Raw genomic sequence first — 26,303 nt, forward strand, 5'->3', positions numbered from 1 at the left:
TATGCAATTAAAAGTGGGTGTAATTATGCCTGTAGAACTGCCCTGAGCTGCTATTCTCAGCGCACTGCCTGTGGGATAGCCCTGCTCTCCAAGGGCAGTCACAGAGCTGTAACACTGCCACTTCAATAAGGCTGTTCTCTTCTACCACTGGCTCACACTTGAATTCTTTCCTGGACAAAGCAAAGAACTCTCCGGGGGAAGTCCCAATTTGGGGGGTCACCTGCCCTGCATCAGAGGGACAAGAGTGCCTGGCTGGAAGCTCGAGTTCATTAGACTCCTCCAATGTTGATGAAGTCTTAAGCTATGACTCCCTCTAAGAGAGGGTCTCTAAGTTTAATAAACTTCAAGATCTCTGTCAACCTTCAGGTATTCAATTACCCACTCTGAAAAGGGGAGTTCAGTGCTGTAATACTTTTTTTTTTTTTTTTTAATCTGTAACACTTTTATGGCAGGACATTTTTGAGTCTAAATAAAGCACCTTGGGACTTAATGAAACTGTATAATGTTGTTATTGTATTAGATGGTAGTGGAATAATGAACTCTCCCTTAATTAAAACACTTATTGTTATACATGTAATATAAATGTCAAAATATCAAGTTAATCTGTATTGATTTCCTTTTCTTTCTTTCTTTTTTTTTTTTTCTCGTTGTGAGACAGGGTCTCACTCTGTTGTCCAGGCTGGAGTGTACTGGCACAATCACAGCTCACTGAAACCTGAATCTCTTAGGCTTAGGTGATCCTCCCACCCCAGCTTCCTGAGTAGCTGGGACCACACGTGTGTTTCACCACACCCGGCTAATTAAAAAAAATTTATTATTTTTTTTTTTTTGAGACGGAGTTTCGCTCTGTTACCCAGGCTGGAGTGAAATAGAGCTATCTCGGTTCACTGCAACCTCTGCCTCCCGGGTTCAAACGATTCTCCTGTCTCAGCCTCCCGAGTAGCTGGGATTACAGGCGCCCGCCACCAAGCCCGGCTAATTTTTGTATTTTTAGTAGAGACGGGGTTTCATCATATTGGTCAGGCTGGCCTTGTGTTCATGATCTATGAATGCATCTTTTTTCAGTTTTAATCGTTTGTTAATGAAAAATACAAGAACATCACAGAACGGATGTAAGATAGGGTTAACAGCGCCTCTAGCGGGGACATCGAAAGGATCAACTAGGCTCTAAGTATCGGGAGCTAGCCCTGAGAAGCAGCAAAGCTGGATATCACTGTATGCTGCCATCCGTCCAGGAAGCGGGTAGGAAGCTGGTGTTCTCCGCAGGACAGCGGGAGCATCTGCGGAGAGGACCCAGGTGCGAGGAAATCTCAGAAATGAAAACGGGGAAATTGAAAGCACAGGAGATAAACTTTGCTTGGGTCACAGCTAGAACCCATCGCTTCGCCTTTACGAAAATATTGAGGCCCGTATTTCTCAAAATATTGACAAAATATTCTCGCTGGAGAACTATCAGGTAACAGGGAAAGCCTACCCACTACCCGGCTTCATGCGGCGCCGTCTCCTATGGCAACCGGGAGGAGGCGTGGTTAGAGGGTTAGTCACGCCCCTATCCTCTCCAACCCGAACAACGATTGGTCCGAAGGCGCGGCGGTGGCGCGGGGAGGCGGATCCAGGTTCGCAGCTCCGTCTGACCCGCGCCGCCATTTTGGATTGTGTGAGTTTCCGGGACGTTCGGAGCGCGGCCTCTCTCTCGTCGGATTCCGCAGACCCCAGGCCCCGGCCCGCATCCAAGTGTCAGGTTGGAGCCGGGAAGCGGCCCTGGTGGTAGCGGCGGCGGGGGCAGGATGAGCGCGGAGGCGGCGGACCGGGAGGCGGCCACCTCCAGCCGGCCCTGCACCCCGCCGCAGACCTGCTGGTTTGAGTTCCTGCTGGAGGAGTCACTGTTGGAGAAACATCTGCGCAAGCCCTGCCCGGGTGAGCGCGGCGCCTGCACCTGGGGAGCGGGACACCGCCACCGGAGCCGTTCGCCCGGTTTCCATCCGCTCCCCGCCTTCTCAGCCACCGAAGCTGCGGCCGGGCTCCTCGCTTGCCTTAAACATGCCCGGGTGGAGGTCAAAGAAAAGCTCGAAACAAAGGCTCTCCTAACCCCGGAGGGGAGGGCTTGGCGCTGTCAGCCCAAACCCTTTGGTCCTTTTTACGATTTACCTTTTTACTGTTGGGGTTTTAGAGCCTGCGAGGCGGGTCTTGTGGTTGCTTGGGTCGGGGAGGCTGACCAGACCCCTCCTTCACTGAACCCCAAGCTGAATAAATTCAGGAAGACGGGGAGAAATCAGCTGTTGGATGCTGATCCTGACGCTAGTTATTATCTTAGGTTCTTATTTAAACATTTTGTTCTTCAATGAGGGGATTTTATTGACTCTTATTCCAAAGTTGGGCTGTAAATTAAAAGAAAATCTTTGACAGCAGGAACTGCTGCATATTTGAAAGATGGCTTTGTATAGTGATGATAATGATTAGTAGCCCAGTTAAATGGGTGTGATGGGGGCGGAGGAGGAAAACTCCAGGCATTCTCCAAAAAGGTATTGGCACCAAAAGGTAAGTTCCTCGGATAACGTTTTTCTAAATTCAAATCTATATATGGCTTGTTCAGTCTCGTAGACTGGCCTTAACTGATAGAGATCATTGTGTAAGAAGTTAGTGTACTTAGGCAATTTTGCCACCTGTATGATGCCCTTAATTCATTCCTTTTGAAAGATACTTGTTGAGTGCTTTCAGGGTGCCATGCACTGTGCTTAATTGTTCACATCTGTTACTCCTTTAATTTAATCTTCATAATAATCCTGTGAGGTAGGTGATAGTATCTTCTATTTTGCATTGGAGGAAACAGGTGCAGAGAGGTCACTTGATGGAGGTCCCCCCTAATTAAGTGTCAAAATAGTAGTTCTAATGCTTGTATCTCATTCTTCTAATTGGCAGTGGTTATTTGCAGAACCAGAAATCTATGACTGTTATGTTCTTCCCCATGAGGTGCTTTTTTTTGCTTTCTTCCACTCTAATCTGTTACCCTTCCTCCTTACCACTCTTCCTCATCTGCTTTAACACCCAAGCACACTTCTTACATATGGTATTCCTTAGTCATTTTAACAGCACAGCTGTTTGGATTCCTTTTGTGGCAAAAAAAAAGAACAAACAAAAACCAATGGTGAATCCTTTTGTATCTTCATAATTAAAACTTAAATTTAAGAATTTATTTTATTTTAAATCCTAGATCCTGCACCAGTTCAACTTATAGTTCAGTTTTTGGAACAGGCTTCCAAACCGTCAGTTAATGAACAAAACCAAGTTCAACCTCCGCCTGATAACAAGAGAAATCGTATTTTAAAACTACTTGCTCTTAAAGTTGCTGCACATTTGAAGTGGGACTTAGACATATTAGAGAAAAGGTATATAAGATTTCAGTGAAATTTCATTTGAAGTACTATTTAGATGTATTGGTTTATTTCTATATCTGCTTTTGTGATATTGGCTCTTAGAACTTACAGACTGGGCGCCTTGGCTCACGCCTATAATCCCAGCACTTTGGGAGGCCAAGGCAGGCGAATTACTTGAGGTCAGGAGTTTGAGACCAGCCTGGCTATCATGGTGAAACCCTGTCCCTAGCTGGGCAGGATGCCGGGTGCCTGCAATTTCAGCTACTTGGGAGGCTGAGACACGAGAATCACTTGAACCCAGGAGGCTGAGGTTGCAGTGAACCGAGATGGCGCTACTGCACTCCAGTCTGGGCGATAGAGTAATACTTGGAAAAAAAATAAAATAAAGATTATATGTTCTTGATAAAATATGCAAGCATAACATTACTTTTGATGTGGTAACTAGAGAAAATCCACACCTAAACTATTGTAAATTTCTCAAGTGACTTTTACATATCTGAAGAAACTGAATAAAAATTGATAGATGTGTAATATGGATGATTTGCTATTGAATAATTGAGTTAATTTTACTGGTCATAAATCACTGTCTCCTGTTAAAACAGCTGATTAGAGTCAGTGCTTATTTGCTTAAAAATAAATAAAGGCTGTGATTAGAAAATGATTTATTATTCCCTTCTCATCACAATATAAAAAGATCCCTTATAGGAAGTTGGGAAAAATTTAAAAAATAGGAAATAATTGGGGAAGGAGAGAGTATTTTTTTAACATTTTCATGTAATTTTTGTTCTTTGTTCTCCATAGGCTTAGAGTTGTGATCGTATCCTGTATACTGTTTTGATTTCTGGTTTTTTTCACCTAGCAGTATCATGAACATTTCCCCTTTTTTATGTTTTGGAGATAATTCCTTTGTATGGATAATTTATTAACTGTTCCTTAATTGACAGTCATTTAGTTTATTTCTAGTTTTTCACTGATATAAGTCACAGGACTTAAATATCTTTGCCTGTAAAATAAATTTATCTGTATTTTGAGTTGGATTCTTAGAATCGCTCCTTAAATTGCTGGATCATGCAGTATAAACATTTTTAAGACACATAGATATTGCCAGATTGCATTCCAAAAGAGTTTATACTCATACCAATAGTATTCAGAAATCCTCTTTTTAACCACATTCTTCAGCATTAAATATTAGAATTTTTAAAGTGTTTTTGTTTTGTTTTGTTTTGTTTTGTTTTTTTGAGATGGAGTCTCGCTCAGTCACCCAGGTAGTGCAGTGGCACGATCTGGGCTCACTGCAAGCTCCGCCTCCTGGGTTGACACCATTCTCCTGCCTCAGCCTCCCGAGCAGCTGGGACTACAGGCGCCGGCCACCATAAAGCATAGTTTTAATCTGAGGGGAGGAGCCTGTATGTTACAGACTGAAGAGACATCAACAGATAGCAATGGGTACAAAGAAGTATGGTATATATGAGGCAGCTGGAAAATTGAACACTGATAGGCTGTTTGACAGTAAGCAAGTCTTAATTTTTTAGATGCGAAATTAATATTGTGCTTATATTAAGAGTTAATTTTTTGAGATATATTCTGAAATATATATGGATGAAATGATTTGGGAAGTGGGGAAGAGTAGAGATGAAATAAAATTGGCCATCAGATGATAATTGCTAAATGATGGTACATAGGGGTTCATTATATTCTGTCTACTTTTGTGTTTTACGTTTTTTCATAATAAAAAGCTTTAAAAATCTTTTAGCATTTGATAGCTAAACCCGGAGATGTGGTTCCTTAACAAAGTAGGTATTTTCAGTGAGGATATGGAATTCTGTATGTATTTTGTGTTTCTTTCACAATTAACATGCAAACATGTACGTTTTGCTTCTTCCTTTTAAGTTTGTCTGTTCCAGTATTGAATATGCTACTAAATGAACTACTCTGCATCAGTAAAGTTCCTCCTGGGACGAAGCACGTAGACATGGATCTGGCCACTTTACCTCCGACCACTGCCATGGCTGTACTTCTCTACAATAGATGGTAAATGTTTTCAGAAACTTGGAATGTGTTGGGCAACCTCTGTTTTATTGCACTGTGGCTTTCAAGGGTGTGCTTTTAATGGACCCGTTGTGTTGCAGGGATTTCTCAAATCTTGGGAACTGTGAGTCTGATGGTGGAGAAAATTTGTGACTGCATAGATGAAAGGCAGTCTGATTAAAAATGTGGATGACTTATCACTTAATGCTTCAGATAATTTATGCAAACCTAAGGAGTACTTGAAAAAATAATTGAGATGACATTTATAAGTATGAAATTTTCCTTTTCCTGTCTTTTCTTCAGGGCAATTAGGACAATTGTTCAAAGTAGTTTTCCAGTCAAACAGGCGAAACCCGGACCTCCTCAGTTAAGTGTGTAAGTTGGTGGCTATGACCCTTACTTGGCGCTTTTTTCATTAGAGTTTTAAAAATGTTTGCAAGTTTTTAATAAGCTCTGCTATGGAAGAAGTAGAACAGGAATAGGAGGGCAGAAGGCCTGTGTGAAGGTTTGTTTGAAGGAGTTAGAGGGGCTGGAGAGTCAGGTAATGTGCTAGATACAGAGTTCTAAGAAGGGAAGTGCTTTGGGAATTGTGCCATTTATCTGAAAGCACTAAGGTTTTTTTTGTTTTGTACAGTTTTTTTTTTTTTTTTGAGCTGGAGACTCACTCTGTCACCCAGGCTGGAATGCAGTGGTGCGATCTCGGCTCGCTGCAGCCTCCGCCTCCTGGGTACAAGTGATTCTCCCACCTCAGCCTCCCAAGTAGCTGGGATTGCAGGTGTGTGCCACCACACCCTGCTAATTTTTGTATTTTTTAGTAGAGTCGGGGTTTCGCCATGTAGGCCAGGCTGGTGTCGAACTCCTGACCTCAGGTGATCCACCTCCCTTGGCCTTCCAAAGTGCTGGGATTACAGGTGTGAGCCATGGCACCCAGCCTGATATTTTTTCATTTAATTAAATTGTCTTGAAAAGATACATTTGTATATGGGGAAATTAATACATGCAAATATTAGAGTACAATTACAAAAGTTGATCATATCTGGAGGTTTCCTTTTTTTTACATTTTTTATTTTTAAGGCTAGTCAAGTGAAGCAGGGGGAGTAGAGGATGGAGTTTTAAACCTGATTCTTAATTTCCACATGACAGCTTACCCAAATTTGGAGCTAGAGAGCATAGTTTCTAACTTGATTCAAATGAGCTTTTGTTGTAAGTTTTGCTCTTAAATTGACTAAATGAGACTGGGTGCTGTGGCTCACACCCGTAATCCTAACACTTTGGGAGGTTGAGGTGGGAGGATTACTTGAGCCCGGGAGGTTGAGGCTGCCACTGCACTCCAAACTGGGTGACAGGGAGACCCTGTCTCAAAAACAAACAAAAAACCCAAACAAAGTAAATGAGAAAATACTGGTACGTTAATAAGCGTCGTAATAGTTGAGGGTTTTGTTTTTTCAAACATGAAAATAAATAACATTAAAAACACTCTTATTTAAATTGAACCTGACTTTCAAGAATGATGCTCTTAAGTTTTGAATTTTTTAGTCTTGAGAGTAACTTTTGATACTTTTGTTTTCAATTGTTTCTCTTTTAGGATGAATCAAATGCAACAGGAAAAAGAGCTAACAGAAAACATTTTGAAAGTGGTAAGTATTGGCATCAGTTACACAGTAACATTTCAGGAACAACTTTGGAGCAGCAGTTCCCACTTTTTTGGCACCAGGGACTGGTTTTGTGGAAGGCAATTTCCATGAAACCGGATGTGGCGGGGGGCAAGGATGGTTTCAGGATGATTCAAGCACATTACATTTATTGTGTACTTTATTTCCATTATTATTACATTATAATATATAAGGAAATAATTATCCAACTCACCATAATGTAGAATCAGTGGGAGCCCTGAGCTTGTTTTCCTACAACTAGATGGTCCCATCTTGGGGTGATGAGAGAGAGTGACAGAACACCAGGCATTAATTCTCACAAGGAGGACGCAAGATGGATCCCTTGCATGTGTAGTTCACAATAGGGTTTGTGCTCCTATGTGAATCTGATGCCCCCATTAATCTGACAGGAGGTGGAGTTCAGGCCATAACGCAAGCGATGGGGAGTGGCTGTAAATACAGATGAAGCATCTCTTGCTCACCCGCTGCTCACTTCTGCTGTGTAGCCTGGTCCCTGGTACCAGTCCATGGCCTGGGGGTTGGGGATCCCTGCCTTTAAAGCATGTTTAGATGTATCTTCTAATCTTGGAGACATGAGAGTTGTGAAGGTCTAAGTGCCGTGACATTAAGGTTTTTACTATTAGGATGTAGGTAGTATTCTAAATCACATGTAGACTTTCAGTTTTAATAGTAGAGTACTTTACCACTGATTGATTCTATTTTTGACTATTTCATGATACATTAGTAGATACGAGAAACTGATTTTACGGATGATGTCTTTATATTCTTTTGTATTTTCCAAAAACTCTATGACAAACATGTATAGTTTATATTTTAAAATTACTTTTATAATATATATATATTTTTTAATTTTTTATTTTTTTGAGACAGAGTCTTGCTCTGTTGCCCAGGCTGGAATGCAGTGATGCGATCTCAGCTCACTGCAACCTCTGTCTCCTGTCTTCAAGCAATTCTCCTGCCTCAGCCTCCTGAATAGCTGGGATTACAGGCATGTGCCACCACTGGGCCCAGCTAATTTTTTTGTATTTTTAGTAGAGATGGAGTTTCACCGTGTTGGCCAGGCTGGTCTCGAACTCCTGACCTTAAGTGATCCGCCCACCGTGACCTTCCAAAGTGCTGGGATTACAGGTGTGAGCCACTGCACCTGGCCTAGCAGTTATTTTTAAATTGATCTACATAATGGAAAATTAGAAACCTGACAGTTTCTGTAATTTAGAAATGATTTCTGTAATTAGCACCAACAATGTTCCAGATTACCATGTGAGGTATAGGGGCTGGGTGAGGAGAGAAAAAGGTAAGACACGATCTGTATCTCACTATAGCAAATATGCTGTAGTATTTTGGATGTGGAAGCCAAAGCCTATATCATTTCATTGTTGTTATCTAGTTCCTAATAAAATGGCTGGCACAGTGAAGCATACAGAGATTCCTTGAACAAATCAAGTGAAACAGTGCAAGTTTTTTCTTTTTTAGACAGGGTCTGACTCTTTTGCCCAGGCTACAGTGCAGTGGCCTGATCTTGGCTCATTGCAACCTCCACCTCCCAGCCTCAAGTGATCTTCCCATCTGTGTTCCCAGTAGCTGGGACTACATGCATGTGCCACCACACTTGGCTAATTTTGGTATTTTTTGTAGAGATGTGATTTTGCCATGTCGTTCAGTCTGGTCTCGAACTTCTGGACTCAAGCGCTCCACCCACTTCAGACCCCGCAAAGTGCTGGTATTTACATACATGAGTCACTGTGTCCAGCTAAGTCTTTTTTTTTTTTTTTTGAGATGGTCTTGCTCTGTCACCCAGGCTGGAGTGCAGTGGTACGATCTCAGCTCACTGCAACCTCCACCTCCTGGGTTCAAGCAATTCTCCTGCCTCAGCCTTCCAGGTAGCTGGGATTACAGGTGTGCTCCACCATGCCTGGCTAATTTTTGTATTTTTAGTAGAGACAGAGTTTCGCCGTATTGGCCAGGCTGGTCTCGAACTCCTGACCTCATGATCTGCCCCTCTCGGCCTCCTAAAGTGCTGGGATTACAGGCGTGAGCCACCATGCACAGCCACCAGCTAAATCTTTAAAGCATTAACTTTTCTTTTTTAGACAATATTACTCTGTCACACAGACTGGAGTGCAGTGGCACGATCTCGGCTCACTACAACCTCTGCCTCCTGAGTTCAAGCCATTCTCATGCCTCAGCCTCCCGAGTAGCTGGGATTACAAGTGTACGCTACCACGCCCAGCTAATTTTTGTAGTTTTAGTAGAAACAGGCTTCGCCGTGTTGGCCAGGCTGATCTTGAACCCCTGGCCACAAATGATCCTCCTGCCTCACTCGGCCTCCCAAAGTGCTGGGATTATAGGTTTGAGCCACTGCCCCTGACCTAAAGTATTAATTTTTCTACAGAAAAAAGTTACCAGTCTTTCATGTTTTTTGTATTATCTTTTTCTTTTTCTTTTTTTTTTTTGAGATGGAGTCTCACTCTGTCACCCAGGCTGGAGTGCAGTGGCGTGATCTTGGCTCACTGCAACCTCCACCTCCCGGGTTCAAGCGATTCTCCTGCCTCAGCCTCCTGAGTCGCTGGGATTACAGGTGTGTGCCACCATGCCCAGCTAATTTTTGTATTTTTAGTAGAGACAAGGTTTCACCCTGTTGGTCAGGCTGGTCTCAAACTCCTGACCTCATGATCTGCCCTCCTTGGCCTCCCAAAGTGCTGGGATTATAGGTGTGAGCCACCATGCTGAGCCCTCCTGTTTTTTATATTTTCTAACCTCACAATAGAAACTTATTTTCTTTCATTTAAGGTAACTTTATTTCAACAAATTTAATTGTATTCTTGCTGTGTTAAAATTTTTTTTTTTAATAGCTTAGTGTACTGAGCTACTAAATAGACTAAATATTTTTGGTTATTATAATCAGTTGCTATTTTTGTATTTTTTTTTTATTGATTTCTGTAGCTGAAAGAACAAGCCGCTGATTCTATTTTGGTACTGGAAGCAGCCCTAAAATTAAACAAGGATCTTTATGTCCATACGATGAGAACTCTAGATTTATTGGCCGTGGAACCAGGCATGGTAAATGGAGAAACTGAGAGTTCTACTGCTGGATTGAAAGTCAAAACCGAAGAAATGCAGTGCCAGGTATTCATTTGATATTTAATTTATGTAGGGCAATTTTTTGGTAAAAATTTTTTTTTTTTTTTGAGACAGAGTCTCACTCCGTCGCCCAGGCTGGAGTGCAGTGGCGCAGTCTCAGCTCACTGCAAGGTCCGCTTCCTGGGTTCACACCATTCTCCTGCCTTAGCCTCCCAAGTAACTGGGACTATAGGTGCCCGCCACCACGCCCGGCTAATTTTTTTGTATTTTTAATAGAGACGGGGTTTCACCATGTTAGCCAGGATGGTCTCGATCTCCTGACTTGTGATCTGCCCACCTTGGCCTCCCAAAGTGCTGGGATTACAGGTGTGAGCCACTGTGCCCGGCCTTGGAAAATCTTAATATGAGATCATCCTCCTATTTTTAATTAGAATTTATTTCTGCCTTTGTCTCTTAAGATGCAATTAAAACTGCATTGTATTTAATTTATACGTTTATAAGAATTGACATTTTTCTAAAAGAAATGGAAGGGAAATTTTATGTCATCTGTTGTCTCTGAAATAGTTTCCGGATTGTGTTTAGAAGACAGAGTTTAAGTACTGAGAATACAGTTATGTGTAATTGATTTACAGTTCATTCATATGATTAGAAATCTAATAGACCAAAAGAAAATAAAAACTAATATTGTGCTAGACTTTGAAAAATCTAGACCTCAAGAGATAGTGTCTAGCTTTTCAGGGATCTTAAGTTTGCTTGCTTTCTCTAACTCTGGGCCCCTAGTTCCTTTCACAGCTTTCAGTTGATGCTCGTTGTCACGTATTATATTATGTGTTTATATCTTCTTTTTCCCTACTGGATTATGAACTCCTTGACATCTTTTTTTTTGTATGTTCTGCGTCTTACTTTCTAGAATAGAACTTTTAGTAAAATGAAAATTTTAAAGTATTCAGTTGCCTAGAGAGGGGCTACTAGGATTGTACCTTCTAAAATGTATTATCTTTCCTTATTCGTATGAGTTAGCATGGCTTCTTTTATCACTAATTCCTTTTCTGGAAAGGGGTTAAAATAGTTATGACAGTTTTGGGAAGGTGCCTTTGCAGATTAGCTGTTTCTAGAGCTGAAGGTAATCATTTATTCAAGGCCGGATGAGCTGGAGTTTGCAGCAGTAGTAAGAGTAATGAATTTCGTAACCTTTTTTTTTTTTTTTTTTTTTTTGATAGAGACAGGGTCTCCCTATGTTGCCCAGGCTGGTCTTCAACTCCTGGGCTCAAGGGATCCTTCCCACCTCGGCCTCCCAAAGTGCTGGGATAACAGGATACTTGGTAACCTTTTAAAATCACTGATGAAACTTGCATATAGGAGTGTTACTGGTACTTAGTATCTCATAATCTTTCAGAACCTGTTTAAAAGTAGTTGATGACACTTCTGATTTTCACAATATGGTGGATGATACAACCTGAAATCAAAAGTCCTATAAAACATCTGTGTGTGCTAGGTAAACTATCAAATGTTCTTTTACTTACATAGCTGAGTGACAGTTCCTGTGTTTTGAAAGGCAAATTAGTGGTAACACTCATTCCCTGGCATGATAATTTTTTGTTTTTTGAGATGGAGTTTCGCTGTTGTTGCCCAGGCTAGAATGCAATGTCATGATCTCGGCTCACCGCAGCCTCCACCTCCTGGGTTCAAATGATTCTCCTGCCTCAGCCTCCCAAGTAGCTGGGATTACAAGCATGCACCACCTTGCCTGGCTAATTTTTGTATTTTTAGTAGAGACGGGGTTTCTCCGTGTTGGTCAGGCTGGTCTCAAACTCCCAACTTCCGGTGATCCACCCACCTCAGCCTCCCGAAGTGCTGGGATTACAGGTGTTAGTCACCAGATCATATTTAAAGTAGGTTCTTTACAATGCTAAAATTTACCTTAGACTTAAAAATTGTTATTTTTTTCCCAATAAAACCAGGCCTTATTGCCCTTCAGGGCAGCTTCATTATCAGGCTTTTTTGTTTTTATAGTAAATCTATTGACCACTTGTTAACCTCTAAACTCATTGTAATGGCTAGTCAGTTGCTAGAGTAATACTTGAAAATATCTTTTTGGTATTTTGCGGTCTATCTTTGCCTAGAAAGGGGAATTACATATAACTATAGTATGCATATATGTGCATGGGTGTGTGTGTGTGTGTGTATGTGTGTATTTTTTGCTCTTTTAGCATCCCTATGCTAAATGAGGAAACTCTAGAATGAAAATCAGCCAAGGGAAGCCGAGATGAGCAGATCACCTGAGGTCAGAAGTTCTAGACCAGCCTGGCTAATGTGGCAAAATCCTGTTTCTACGAAAAACACAAAATTATCTAGGTGTTGTGGCACGTGCCTGTAATCCCAGCTACTCTGAAGTCTGAGGCAGGAGAATAGCTTGAACCCGGAAGGAGGAGGTTGCAGTGAGCCGAGATCACACCATTGCCTTCCAGCCTGGGTGACAAGAGTGAAACTCCATCTCAGAAAAAAAAAAAGGCCAAACATGTAGTGTGGACTAAATAGTGCAAAGCAGTGTTGTAGAAGCTAAGGAGCATTAACCTGGTTTCATTGAATTGGACAGAACCATATTTATAAAGCATATCAGTGAAGACTGGTTTCATGATGAATACCAGGCATGATTATAGCTTAGGAGTTTGGAAGAGGAGTAAGTATCTGTTGCCAAAGATAGGTTTGGTGGTATAAAAGGAGTAAGGGGTGTGGAATGAAGCATATTTCTAGGATCTCATGTGAATGGGGACTTGGGAAGGCTGGTGTGATTGAAATAGAGCACAGTAGAGAGGTTTGGAAAGAGAGATTAGGCCAGATTCTGAGATCCTTAGAGATCAAGCCAAGGAGTTTGAACTGTCTTCTGTTTTGGGGAATAATTGAAGACTTCTTAGTCGGATCAAGAAGACTTGATCTGTCAGCCATGTGTAGAATAAATTCGAGTCAGAATATTACGAGCTTAGGAATCTGAGTTCAAACGTTGGCTGTTCCACTACTTGCTTATATGCTTTTCATGTCACTTTCTGGGCCTTTGTATTCTTATCCATAAAATGGCCAAGTTGAACTAAATAATCTGAGTCTTTTGAGGTTTGCATTCGGTAATTCCGGGTGTCAATATAAGCTTTTTGAAAAACATACAAATTATTTTCTTTTTTGCCTGGTGTCCACATCTTACATACAAGTTCTGTCATAGAAACACACGACTGGAAAAGTTTTATAGTTAGCATACGATTCTCAATTTAACCAGTAGGTTATGGTAGATGTGCATCATCTTCACTTTTGAGGGGCTCCTCAGCTTTTTTTTTTTTTCCCTCTCCTGTGTTAAAAGAATTCCCATTCTTTTCAGACTTGCGGGAGGCAGAGCCTGCTTCTTACAGAATAAACTAAAAACTCCCAATACTAGCTTTCTCTAGCCTTATCTGGCTTGAGGGCAGGCATATCACGTAAGTTTTACAAACAGATGGGTATGCTTCTTTTAGACTGAATCAGGAGCTAGTCCTAGTAAGTCATAGCATTGAGGGTGATGGAGAAACCATTGTGGTGGTGGGTAGCGGCAACAGTGACAGTAAAATCTAGTTTCCGGGGACAGCACTTGCAGGAGTGTAACTGTTGCTTTCAGGGTCTGGTCCTGGTGGCTACAGGTGACAGGAGCTGTGGAATCTACTGTTGAGATTCTTCACTAGACTAGTGTTGGCTGTCATCCTGACTGCATGCCTCCCCTGCCCTTTTTTCTAGACAGATTCTTTAGCCTTTTTAACAATTCTGTAGGCGACCTAAAATCTACTCAGTAAATCAGTATTCTGCATAAATTGACCAGAGTTGGTTTATGTTGCTTGTGACTAAGAACACTGATGATAGCACTGCTCCTTGGAATATGTATTTTTTTATATCTTTTCTTCTGTGTTTTCCTGAGATACAGTTTTGGTTCTGTCAGCTCTTAAGTACCTGAGAAATTGTTAAGCAAATCGGTGTTCATTATTATTTCAGGTGTGCTATGATTTGGGCGCAGCATACTTCCAGCAAGGCTCCACAAATTCAGCTGTCTATGAAAATGCCAGGGAAAAATTTTTTAGAACCAAAGAACTAATTGCAGAGGTAAATCCAGTCATAATAGGCACTTAATATTCAGTTCTTTAAAACATCTATACATTTTTTTGGCTTTGATTTTTCTGATGATAAAAACATGTTCATTATTATAAATATGTGAAGTTCAAGAAAGTACTAAAACTGGTTTTAAAAAATCTGTAATAGTATAATCTGGAAATATAACCCCTTTTACAAATCTAGTAAATTTTCTTCCAGTTTTTTTCCTCTCTGTTTTTGTACAGTTAAGCTCATATTGTAAATACTCTGTATCTTGCTTAAATCTTTGACTAGGCATTATAAATGTATCATGTTATGGGGAAGTACTCTGATTTACGTAATTTCCCTTATGTTTGGGCATTTAGGTTGTTTATTATATAGCTGCAGTATTTGTATCTTGAAGCCTAAATTTTTCTTCAGATTTCAGATACGTTTAAGTTCCTACAGTTATTACCATGTCAGTGGTTATTTATTTTTCTGAGGCTATAATTTATTAAACCAAATTACTTTCCAGGTAAATTTCTCACAAGGCACTTCAGTTAGCAGTGAGTTTTTAACAAATTTTTTTTTTTTTTTGCTAACTTGATGCGTGAAATACAGTATCTTTTATAAACTTGCCTTTCATTAATTCCTAATATGGGTAAACATTTTTACTGTGTTTTTCATTTGCATTTTTCTTTTTATGATTCAGATGACTGAATTGTAAAGTATATATACATAACTAGGTTTTTGTATACCTGGTGCCTGGGAAAATTCCCACTTCAATCTGCTATTCTTAGTAGAGATATTGATTAAATACCCTAGAGGTTTAAGTACTCTAGCTATTCTAGATAGACCTGTTAGAAATCCCCATTTTACTTTGCCTAGGAAATTCATCTGGTTTCTAATTTTATGGCATTTCAGGTATAGTAATTTAAAACTTACATATTTTTTCAAACTTTTTTTAAAAAATCCTGTTTGGGTAGAAGCATTTCTGTTCTTCCCAATTGAGCGATGATTATGCTTTCTTTGCTCTCTCCTTTAAATCTCTGCTGGTATATGTCTTTTAAAACCTTTAAGCTTGTTTTTAATGTTAACACTCTTTGTTAATGTCTTGTCATACCTACTTGGTATGATAATCATGTCCACCTTTTGTATGTTGTCCTGAAAACTCTAAGCTTCAGCAAACTTTCTTTGTAAAGGGGCAGGTAGCAAATATTCAGTTAGCAAATATTCTAGGCTTTCTGGGCCACATTCAGTCTCTAGTGCATATTCTTACTTTTTTTTTTGTCCCCTTTGCATAGTTTACAGCCCACAAAAATTGTTCTTAGCTCAAGAGACAGACAGAAACAGACCATAGGCTGGATTTGGCCTATGAGCAATAGTTTTTGACCCCTGTTGTAAACCTTTAACCTTTTGCTTTTTGATTCCTCCAGTTTTAAATTTTTCTTCTTTTTTTTTTTTTTTTCCTGAGATAGAGTCTCGCTTTGTCACCCAGGCTGGAGTGCAGTGGTGCCATCTTGGCTCACTGCAACCTCCACCACCCAGGCTCAAGCGATTCTCCTGCCTCAGCCTCTGGAGTAGCTGGGCCTACAGGTGCCTGCCACCATGCCTGGCTAATTTTTATATTTTTAGTAGAGACAGGGTTTCACCATGATGGCCAGGTTGGTCTCGAACTCCTGGTGATCCACCAGCCTTGGCCTCCCGAAGTGCTGGGATTACAGGCGTGAGCCACTGTGCCCAGCCTGGCTTGAATTTTTCATTAGCATTTCCTTGTACTGTTAAAATATGCTAAGGGGGTGCTAGACTATTGTTTATATTACATGAATGGATAATGGTGTATACCTCTTACTTTACAGATAGGTTCATTATCTCTTCATTGTACCATAGATGAGAAGCGGTTAGCTGGCTATTGTCAAGCATGTGATGTTCTTGTACCTTCTTCTGACAGTACATCTCAACAGTTGACTCCATATAGTCAAGTCCATATTTGTTTGAGATCTGGCAACTATCAGGTAAGATGTATGAGGGGGATGCAGTGAAGTTTTGGAAGCCAGACAAAACTAAGTTCAAATCCTCGCCCCACCCATTTACCAGTTATGCGTTTTGGGGCAAGTCATTTACACTGTCAGACTGGCCTGTAACATAATGGTAATAATTATCCCATTTCCTAAGATTCTTACGAGAATCTAGTGAGAAGTTATAGTTCATAAATTCTAAGGCAAAGCATTCTACAGATGTTACTTCATCATTGCTGTTATCTTAAAGGTATAGAGTTGACCTATTTTAAATAAATTTTGTAAGAAATGCTTGTAAGCAGAACTTGTAACATTTAAAAATTGCAGGTAGACAGGTTTTAGTTGTGTGTGCATTTGATTGCAGCTGGGATTGTTGGCTGCTAAGATATTAATAGCCTTTAGTTTTACAAAACATTAAGTCTTGTGTCTTTTAGACATGTGGCTTGTAGCCCAGCTTTATTAGCCCTTCCAAATAGTAAGACTGAAGGAGAAAGGGAGCACAGTGAACACGGCAGTTTTTCTGGTGGGTTTGGATGGTCTGTTAACAAAAACAGAGCCCACCTGCTCTTGAGCCTGCTCACCATCTTGGTTTGGTTCATGAAAAGGCCTTAATGAGTCTCTTCAGACTTTTATTGACACCCCCTACCCCCACCCCCCCCCCCCACACCTCTGGGTGTTTGTCTGCAGTTTTGTTATGAAAATAACTGGGAATTAGAATTGTGCTTTTAAAGTCTTTATTGGAAAGCCTCCATTCTAGAGAATAAACAGTGCATTCATTCATGTTTAACTCAAAATAGGAATCATGAAATGATAAAGCCATAACTTTTAGTTTTGTGTCTCCATTGGGTATTATTCCAGCTTTATAGTTCTCTTACCTAGGGTTTTTTTGTTTTTCACAGAAAATAGATGAAGACAGGAAACAAGATGGCACTTCTTTCCTCTGTCTTTGGCCCTTTTTAAAAGTATTGCTTTGTCCTAGGAAAGAAAATTAAACTTTCTTAAAGTTTAATTATCGATACAAGTGAACTTAATAAAGGCTAGAGGTCTTTCAGTTACATCTCCCTAGTAAAGGTTTATGAAGGGTGAGATCAATTATCGTAAAATACAGATTATTTAACAAGTTGGCTGGACGTGGTGGCTCACACCTGTAATCCCAGCACTTGAGAGGCCAAGGTGGGAGGATCACTTGAGCCCAGGAGTTCAAGGTTGCAGTGATCTATGATAGCACTGCTACACTGCAGCTTGGGTGACAGAGAAAGACCCTGCCTCAAAAACACAAAATCCTCACTGGAGTGGTAAGACTTATGCCAACAAGACCTTAGGAATATCACCCAGAGAAAAGCACATGTTACTGTGACTTTAATAAAGTTCCAAAATATGAAAATCAGAAAATAGTGTAATGGGTAGCTAAGAAGGGGAAAGTAGCAATTTTGTTGCATCTTTGAGATTCATCACTTATACATTCAGGAGTATGAACTCTGTGGGTTTTGTTTAGTGCTGATGAAGTAGTAGTTGAGCAGCTATAACAGGTGTGTTTTCTCACACTTGCGAAGCTGCTGTATTGCTCCTGTGGAGCCCTGCCTTGCTCGTGTTTTGTTACAGAGGTGAAGCTAGTTGTTGCTCCATAGTTTCGAAACCACTTATGTCAGTACTTTTCTGGTAGTGGCTGATTAGTTTCGTTTTCAGAAATCTCCTTTCCCCCTTCTCTCACCAACACCCTTTCTTTCTTTTCTGCTCTTCCCTTCTTGAGAAGTAGCTAAGAAAAAGTCTGTATGTTATAATGTGGGTATTTTTTGTAGTTCACAGATAATATATTTTAAATCATTTAAATTTATTAGACTCACTTCTTAGCATGTTTTTTCAGCTGAATTTTTAAATTTGTTTGTTTGTTTGTTTTTTTGAGACAGAGTCTCACTCTGTCACCCAGGCTGGAGTGCAGTGGCGCGATCTTGGTTCACTGAAATCTCTGTTGCCCAGGTTCAAGCGATTCTCCTGCCTCAGCCTCCCAAGTAGCTGGGATTACAAGTACCTGCCACCGTGCCTGGCTAATTTTTGTAGTTTTTAGTAGAGACAGAGTTTCACCATCTTGGTCAGGTTGGTCTTGAATTCCTGACCTTGTGATTCACCTGCCTTGGCCTCCCAAAGTGCTGAGATTACAGGCATGAACCGCCGTGTCTGGCCGTATAATTAGTGTTTTTTAGTTTGTTTTATGAACTTATGTTTAGAGTATTAACTTTTTTTATTTTTTTGAGATAGAGTATCGCTCTGTCGACCAGGCTGGAGTGCAATGGTGCCATCTTGGCTCAAAGCAACCTCTGCCTCCTGAGTTCAAGCGATTCTCCTTCCTCAGCCTCTCCAGTAGCTGGGATTACATGCATGCACCACGACACCCGGCTAATTTTTGTATTTTTAGTAGAGACGGAGTTTCACCATGTTGGCCAGGCTGGTCTTAAATTCCTGACCTCATGATTCACCTGCCTTGGCCTCCCAAAGTGCTGGGATTACAGGCATGAGCCACCACACCTGGCCTAAAATTTTTTTCTAATAACATAGCTGGATTGCTTCTTATTGAATGATTCCTTTCTTACCTCTTATTTTTGGTTTGTGATCTTCAGTTTTAAAAAAGGGGTAGCAGGGCTGTTTTTGCCCTTAATCAAATTTTAAAATTTTAGGAAGAAAAGGTTTTCATAGTAAGATATTTTTGTGATTTTTTCAACTTGTATTTTCCATTATACAAAGACTTGTTTAAAGTGAAAAACTTTACCGTGATTTTTGAAATGGGTGCAACTTTATGTATGTGTTCTAGGAGATAATACAGATTTTCACTGAAGACAACTTAACCTTGAGTTTACCTGTCCAGTTCCGACAATCAGTCCTAAGAGAACTCTTTCAGAAAGCTCAACAGGGGTAAGTTGAAAAGTTACTTTTTGATTTTTGAATAGAACAGCAAGTGCATTCTGGTTTATCAAAACCACATCTTCAAATTACCTATGGCTCTGTGACATTATTTTCATGTTGTTAATATAAGGAAAATTAATATAGTCTGTTTTAAATAGTGCTTGTGGGGCCGGGCACGGTGGCTCATGCCTGTAATCCCAGCACTTTGAGAGGCCGAGGTGGGTGGATCACTTGAGGTCAGGAGTTTGAGACTAGTCTGGCCAACATGGTGAAACCACGTTTCTACCAAAAATACAAAAATTAGCCGGGCGTGGTGGTGCACACCTGTAGTCCCAGCCACTCAGGAGGCTGAGGCATGAGAATCACTTGAACCCAGGAGGTGGAGGTTGCCGTGAGCCGAGATTGCGCCACTGTACTCCAGCCTGGGTGACAAAGCAAGACTCTGTCTCAAAAAAAAAAAAAAAAAAAAAAAGCGCTTGGGGGAAAAATAATACATAGCAAAATTTCATTCTGTTGTCTGATGTGTAACTAAGTTGTCCCTTGATAAATTCAAAACCTATTCTGCTTTCTTTCTCCCCATGATTTGTTATATATTTATTAGTACGCTTGAATATTCTAAAATTTTACCTCTCAAGAACAAATGGCTTATTCTTGTGAATATAATTTTGTAATATACACCTTTCTTTTGTAGTAAAAATAACATTAGTTGATCTACTTTTGTATTCTACAGAAATGAAGCTCTAGATGAAATCTGTTTTAAAGTTTGTGCCTGTAATACAGTTCGTGATATACTGGAAGGCAGAACAATTAGTGTTCAATTTAACCAACTATTTCTTAGACCAAATAAAGAGAAAATAGACTTTCTTCTTGAGGTATGACATGTTTTTCTTTCCCCTTTTGATTTATAATTTGCTTTAAGCTTACCAGTGACCTCTTAATTGCCAAATCCAGTTCCTTTTTTCCTGTCTGCCTTGCCTTTCTGTTCCTGACAGTTGGCACTTTTGACAGACTCTGCCCTTCTGCCTGGTCTTCTGCTGTAGCTCTTTTTCTGGTTCTCCCCCATGTTTCTTCAGCATCTTCATTGGATTCTCCTTAGTCCTTCACTGACTTCTCTATTGCTCTTCCTTTAGTATTTCTTTTCATGGAACTTTTGTCCTTGGCTCACTCATCATTTTTGATGTACTTCCAAAGCTTCACTCATCTGTTTCATCACCTGTTTACTAAGAACTCCCAAATCAAACCTCTAGTCTGTCATGTGTGCTGTGGAATCTGTGTTTCTACTGGATCACTCTACTTCTTAACAGTCTTAATGTTACAGACATTGAGAGAAGTACATAAAGCGCAGATAATACCACTTCCAAAAATACGTTGCCAGCACTTTAGAAGCCTTTGCTGTGGTCTTTACAACCTCCTCTACCTTCCCTTGAGGTAGCCACTCCCCTGGCTTTTGTGATCATAATTTTCTTCCTTGCTTTTATAGTTGTATCACCTCTGTATGCATCCTTAAAGAACATTCTTTAATTTGCCTATTTTGAACTTCATATAAATGGAATCATGCCATATGTATTCTTCATCTTCTTTCACTGAAGAGATTTGTGAGATTTATTCAAGTTGTATATAAATAACAATTTTTTCATTGCTTTAAGAGGTTGGGCACGCCTTAGTGACTCACGCCTGTAATCTCAGCACTTTGGGAGGCTGAGGTGAGTGGATCATGAGGTCAGGGGTTCAAGACCAGCCTGGTTAGCATAGTGAAACCCTGTCTCTACTAAAAATACAAAACATTAGCCAAGCGTGCTGGCAGTCCCCTGTAATCCCAGCTCCTCGGGAGGCTGAGGCAAGAGACTCGCTTGAACCCAGGAGGCAGAGGTTTCAGTGAGTGGAGATCACGCCACTGTACTCCAGCCTGGGCGACAGTGAGAGACTCCATCTCCAAAAAAAAAAAGTTAGAATATTTTATGGACCACGCCACAATGTCTTCAGTCTTATGATGGGGGACATGTGTGTTTTTTATAGTTTTTGGCTACATACACATATGATGAGGGACATTTGTGTTGTTTATAGTTTTTGTTGCTTGGAACATACTTGTACATATATATCTAGGTGTGCATATGTACCAGTTTATGTTATATACCTAGGGAAAAATATATCTGCAACATTAATTTTTAAAAACCAAGTGGCTTATACCACCAGGATGGCTGAGTGTTCTCATTGGTCAATATCCTTGTTAACATTTGATGTTGTCAGATCGCCTGTGAGGTGGTTGTATAACAGTATCTCATTGAGGTTTTCATTTCTGCAACCCTTCATTTGATTTTTACTCATGGATTTTGTTTTTTGAGGTACCTTTTCCAAGTGTTATGCCTCTTTTTTTTTGAGATGGAGTTCTGCTTTTTTATTTTTATTTTTTTGAGATGGCACCCCCTCTGTTGCCTGGCCAGGCTGGAGTGCAGTGGCACAATCTCGGCTCACTGCAACCTCCGCCTCCCAGGTTCAAGCGATTCTCCTGTCTCAGCCTCCTGAGTAGCTGGTACTACAGGCGTGCGCTAACATGCCTGGCTAATTTTTATATTTTTAGTAGAGACAGGGTTTTGCCATGTTGGCCTGGCTGGTCTCAAACTCCTGACCTCAGGTTATCAGCTTGTCTTGGCCTCCCGAAGTGATAGGATTACAGGTGTGAGCCACTGCGCCTGGCTGGAGTTCGCCCAGGCTGGAGTGCAGTGGTACAATCTCAGCTCACTACAACCTCCACCTCCCAGTTTCAAGTGATTCTTTGGCCTCAGCCTCCAGGGTAGCTGGGATTACAGGTGCCCACCACCACGCCCAGCTAATTTTTGTATATTTAGTAGAGACGGGGTTTCGCCATTTTGGCCAGGCTGGCCTTGAACTCCTGACCTCAAGTGATCCGCCCACCTTGGCCTCCCAAAGTCCTGGGATTACAGGCATGAGCCGTGCCTGGCCGTGTTACCCCTCATTTTTCTATTACATTGTCCATCTGTTTTTTGGAAGGAGCTTTATTTTTGTAGGAGATCTGTATATATTCTCTCTTTTTTTTTTTAAGCCATTTTAAATATTGCAGATGTCTTCACTGAGTTTGACTTTTCTTTTTTGTTTTTGTTGAGATGGGTCTCACTCTCTCACCCAGGTTGGAGTGCAGTGATGTGATATCAGCTCACTGTAACCTCCACCTCCTGGATTCAAGCCATCCTCCCACCTCAGCCTCCTGAGTAGCTGGGACTACAGGCACGTGCCACCACTCCTGGCTAATTTTTTTATTATTGGTAAATATGGGGTTTGATCATGTTGGCCAGGCTGGTCTTGAACTGCTGAGCTCAGGTGATCCGCCCACCTCAACTTCCCAAAGTGTTGTGATTACAGGCATGAGCCACCATGCCCAGTTTAATTTTCTTTATATTGTTCCAAAGCTCCTAAATTGAATATCAAATTTACCAGTTTTTTTCCATTATAGTGATTTGTGTGTTGCTTAAGAAAGCTTTTTCCTATCATGTCATGAAGATATTCTTCTATTATATCTTCTAAAAGCTTTATAGCATAGCCTTCCTTTCACATTTACATCTTTAATCAACCTAGAGTTGATTTTTGTGTGAAGTAGGAAGTGTTCCAGCACCATTTACTGAAAGGTTAATCTTTTTCCACCAATCTCTAGGGCCACCTTTATTGTATGCCGGGTGTTTATATACGTATGGGCCTGTTTCTGAGCCATTTTATACCACTTTTCTATTTGTCTATCCATACCTCATTATGTCCACGTCCTGATACCATTGAGAGCAAGTTCTACCCTTTTTTTCAAGGTTGTGTTGGTTATTCTTGTCCCTCATTCTGTTGCCCAGGCTGGAGTGCAGTGGCATGATCTCAGCTCACTGCAACCTCTGCCTCCTGGGTTCAAGCGATTCTTCTGCGTCAGCCTCCCAAGTAGCTGGGATTACAGGCACGCGCCACCATGCCCGGCTTATTTTTGTGTTTTTAGTAGAGACGGGGTTTCACCATATTGGCCAGGCTGGTCTCAAACTCCTGACCTCGTGACCCGCCTGTGTCAGCCTCCCAAAGTGCTGAGATTACAGGCGTGAGCTACCACGCCCGGCAGTCCTTTGCATTTTTATATGTAAACATTAGACTCAGATTGTCAAGTTCCACAAATCTGTTGTATTTTTGTTTGGAATTACATTAAATTTAGAAACCAGTTTAGAAAGAAATTATGTCTCTTTTTTTTTAGCTTCTTTTTTATATTAGAAAAAATTTTATGGGCAGCCTCCCAAGCCAAAGTGTGCTTAGGGAGACCCCCAATAATTTACATCTTTACATTATTGGGTGTCCTAACCCGTGAATGGGTATGAGGGCTCTTGATTTCTTTAGGTGGTTTTTAGTATCCTTTAGAACTTTCTAATTTTTCCATAGAAGTCTGAAATTTTTATATTCTTAAAATGTAGACTTGAAAATAGTTTATGCATTGATACAGAGGTATAATTTAACTTTCTAATTTATATCCAACAACTTTGCTTAGCTTCTAAAAATTCTGTTTTATCCATATTTTTTTCATTTTTCTATGTATGCAGTCATCTGTGAAGAATGCATTTTGTTTATTCCTTTTCTAACCTTTTAATTTTGATTTATTTTTACTTTTTGTTTTTTGAGACAGAGTTTCTTTCTTGTTGCCCAGATTGGAGTGCAATGATGCGATCTCTGCTCAGCGCAACCTCTGCATCCCAGGTTCAAGTGATTCTCCTGACTCAGCCTCCTGAGTAGCTGGGACTACAGGCATACGCCACCACGCCCGGCTAATTTTGTATTTTTGGTAGAGACGGGTTTCTCCATGTTGGTCAGGCAGGTCTCAAACTCCTGACCCCAGGTGATCCACCCGCCTCGGCCTCCCCGAGTACTGGGGTTACAGGTGTGAGCCACCGCGCCCGGCCTCTTTTTACTTATTCTTAATGTGCTGGCTATTACCTCCAGTACAGTGTTCAGTAGAAGTGGGAATAGTGAACTGCCTCATCTCACTCCCAGTCTCAGAAGGAAAGCTTGCACTATTTCACCATTTAGAATGATGTTTATTGTAGGTTTTTTTTGTAGCTATTCCTTATCTGATTAAGGAAGTTCTGTTCTCTCAGTTCACTGAAGGTCCTGTTTTTAAAATAATGAATGATTTGTAGATTGTATTAAATACTTTTTCTATGTCTATTGAAGTGATCACATAATTTCTCTCCTTACCTGTTCATGTGATAAAGTATAATTGATTTTCAAGTGTTAAACCACCTTTGCATGTTGGGAATAGACCCAACTAGGTCATGATCTTTTTTTAATAGAAATTGCTGAACTTGGTTTGCCAATATATGAAGATTTTTTTTTTCTACATTCATGTGTGAGATTGATGCACATATTTTTATTTTTTTATTTTTTATTTTTTGAGATGGAGTCTCACTCTGTTGCCCAGACTGGAGTGCAGTGGTGTGATTTCAGCTCACTGCAACTTCCTTCGCCGGGTTCAAGTGATTATCCTGCCTCAGCCTCCAGAGTAGCTGAGATTGCAGGTACCCACCACCATGCCCAGCGAATTTTTTTATGTTTTTAATAGAGACGTGGTTTTACCATGTTGGCAAGGCTGGTTTCAAACTCCTGACCTCAAGTGATCCTCCCACCTCTGCCTCCCAAAGTGCTAGGATTACAGGTGTGAGCCACCACACCCGGCCAATGCACACATTTCTTTTTTTCTTGTCCTGCCTTTGATTTTGGTGTCAAGGTCATGCTTGCCTTATTTATTTTTATTTTTATTTTTATTTATTTATTTTTTTGAGACGGAGTCTCGCTCTGTCGCCCAGGCTGGAGTGCAGTGGCGCAATCTCGGCTCACTGCAAGCTCCGCCTCCCGGGTTCACGCCATTCTCCTACCTCAGCCTCCCGAGTGGCTGGGACTACAGGCGCCCGCCACTGCGCCTGGCTAATTTTTTTTCTATTTTTTAGTGGAGACGGGGTTTCACCATGGTCTCGATCTCCTGACCTTGTGATCCGCCCGCCTCGGCCTCCCAAAGTGCTGGGATTACAGGCGTGAGCCACCGCGCCCGGCCACATGCTTGCCTTATAAATAAGTTGAGGCGTCTGTCTTTTTTGTTGTCTGGAAGAGTCTGTGTAAAAATGAAGTCATTGCTCTTTCAGTGTTGGGTAGAATTTACCAGTAAAGTCTGAGCCTGGGTAATTTTTTTGTGGGAAGGTTTTTGATCAGTGATCCTAGAGCTGTAGTCTCATTTTTCTAGAGTTAGTTTTAAAAGTTACTTTCTAAGGATTTGTCCATTTCTTCTTGTTTATTAGTATTAAACTTTATTATTTTAATATTAAAGCATCTACTGAGATGCCCACTAGTGTGAATTTTTCTTTTTTAAAATTGAGGTGCGTGAAATTCACATAACATGATCTGTTAGCTCAGGTGATCCACCCACCTCGGCTTCCCAAAGCACTGTGATTACAGGCATGATTACACCATGCCCTACTTCATTTTCTTTATATTGTTAGGTTTGCTAATCAGAAGTTAACCCATGTTCCCTACATTGTTCCATGACACATGTGCAATGCATCTCACTATGTGAATAAATAATCTGTTGTAAAAGGAGACTCAGATATTTATTACTTACCATAATATATTTACATATGGCAGCAAAGGAGCAAAATTATTAGAATATAAGTGTATAATACATACTCCAAGATGCTCAGATATTATTTACTGATAGGTTAATTTGTTAATCAGAGAATGGTATTTGAACACAGTACTTTTAAAACACTGCCTTTTTTTTTTTTTTTTGAAAGGGCGTCTCTCTCTGTTGCCCAGGCTGGAGTACAGTGGCCTGATCTTGGCTCACTGCAACCTCTGCCTCCTGAGTTGAAGTGATACTCCTGCCTCTGCCTCCCCGAGTAGCTGGGACTATAGGTGTGGGCCACCACATCCACGTAATTTTTTTTGTATTTTTAGTAGAGACAAGGTTTCACCATGTTGGCCAGGCTGGTCTCAAACTCTTGACGTCAGGTGATCCACCTGTCTCAGCCTCCTAAAGTGCTGGGATTAGAGGCATGAGCACCCAGCCTGTTTTTTTTAATAACAGTTTCATCAAAATATAATTCACATACCATACAGTTCACACATTT

General features: G+C 40.7%; 1 protein-coding gene across 2 annotated transcripts in view; it reads left to right on the top strand.

Moving 5' to 3' along the window:
* Positions 1–1,636: 1,636 nt before the first annotated feature.
* Positions 1,637–26,303, top strand: part of INTS8 (integrator complex subunit 8) — a 56,493-nt gene continuing 31,826 nt past the window's right edge. For both annotated transcript variants that reach the window (XM_008001139.3, XM_008001144.3), the window contains exons 1-10: positions 1,637–1,917; positions 3,212–3,386; positions 5,265–5,405; positions 5,706–5,777; positions 6,988–7,039; positions 10,019–10,201; positions 14,165–14,272; positions 16,099–16,254; positions 19,064–19,164; positions 19,886–20,027. In XM_008001139.3, coding sequence (XP_007999330.1) covers positions 1,788–1,917; positions 3,212–3,386; positions 5,265–5,405; positions 5,706–5,777; positions 6,988–7,039; positions 10,019–10,201; positions 14,165–14,272; positions 16,099–16,254; positions 19,064–19,164; positions 19,886–20,027 — 1,260 coding nt within the window. In that variant the 5' untranslated portion in view covers positions 1,637–1,787. The remainder of the gene's footprint in view (positions 1,918–3,211; positions 3,387–5,264; positions 5,406–5,705; positions 5,778–6,987; positions 7,040–10,018; positions 10,202–14,164; positions 14,273–16,098; positions 16,255–19,063; positions 19,165–19,885; positions 20,028–26,303) is intronic.

This window comes from Chlorocebus sabaeus, chromosome 8 (assembly GCF_047675955.1).
Source record: "Chlorocebus sabaeus isolate Y175 chromosome 8, mChlSab1.0.hap1, whole genome shotgun sequence".
Lineage (NCBI taxonomy): Eukaryota > Metazoa > Chordata > Mammalia > Primates > Cercopithecidae > Chlorocebus > Chlorocebus sabaeus.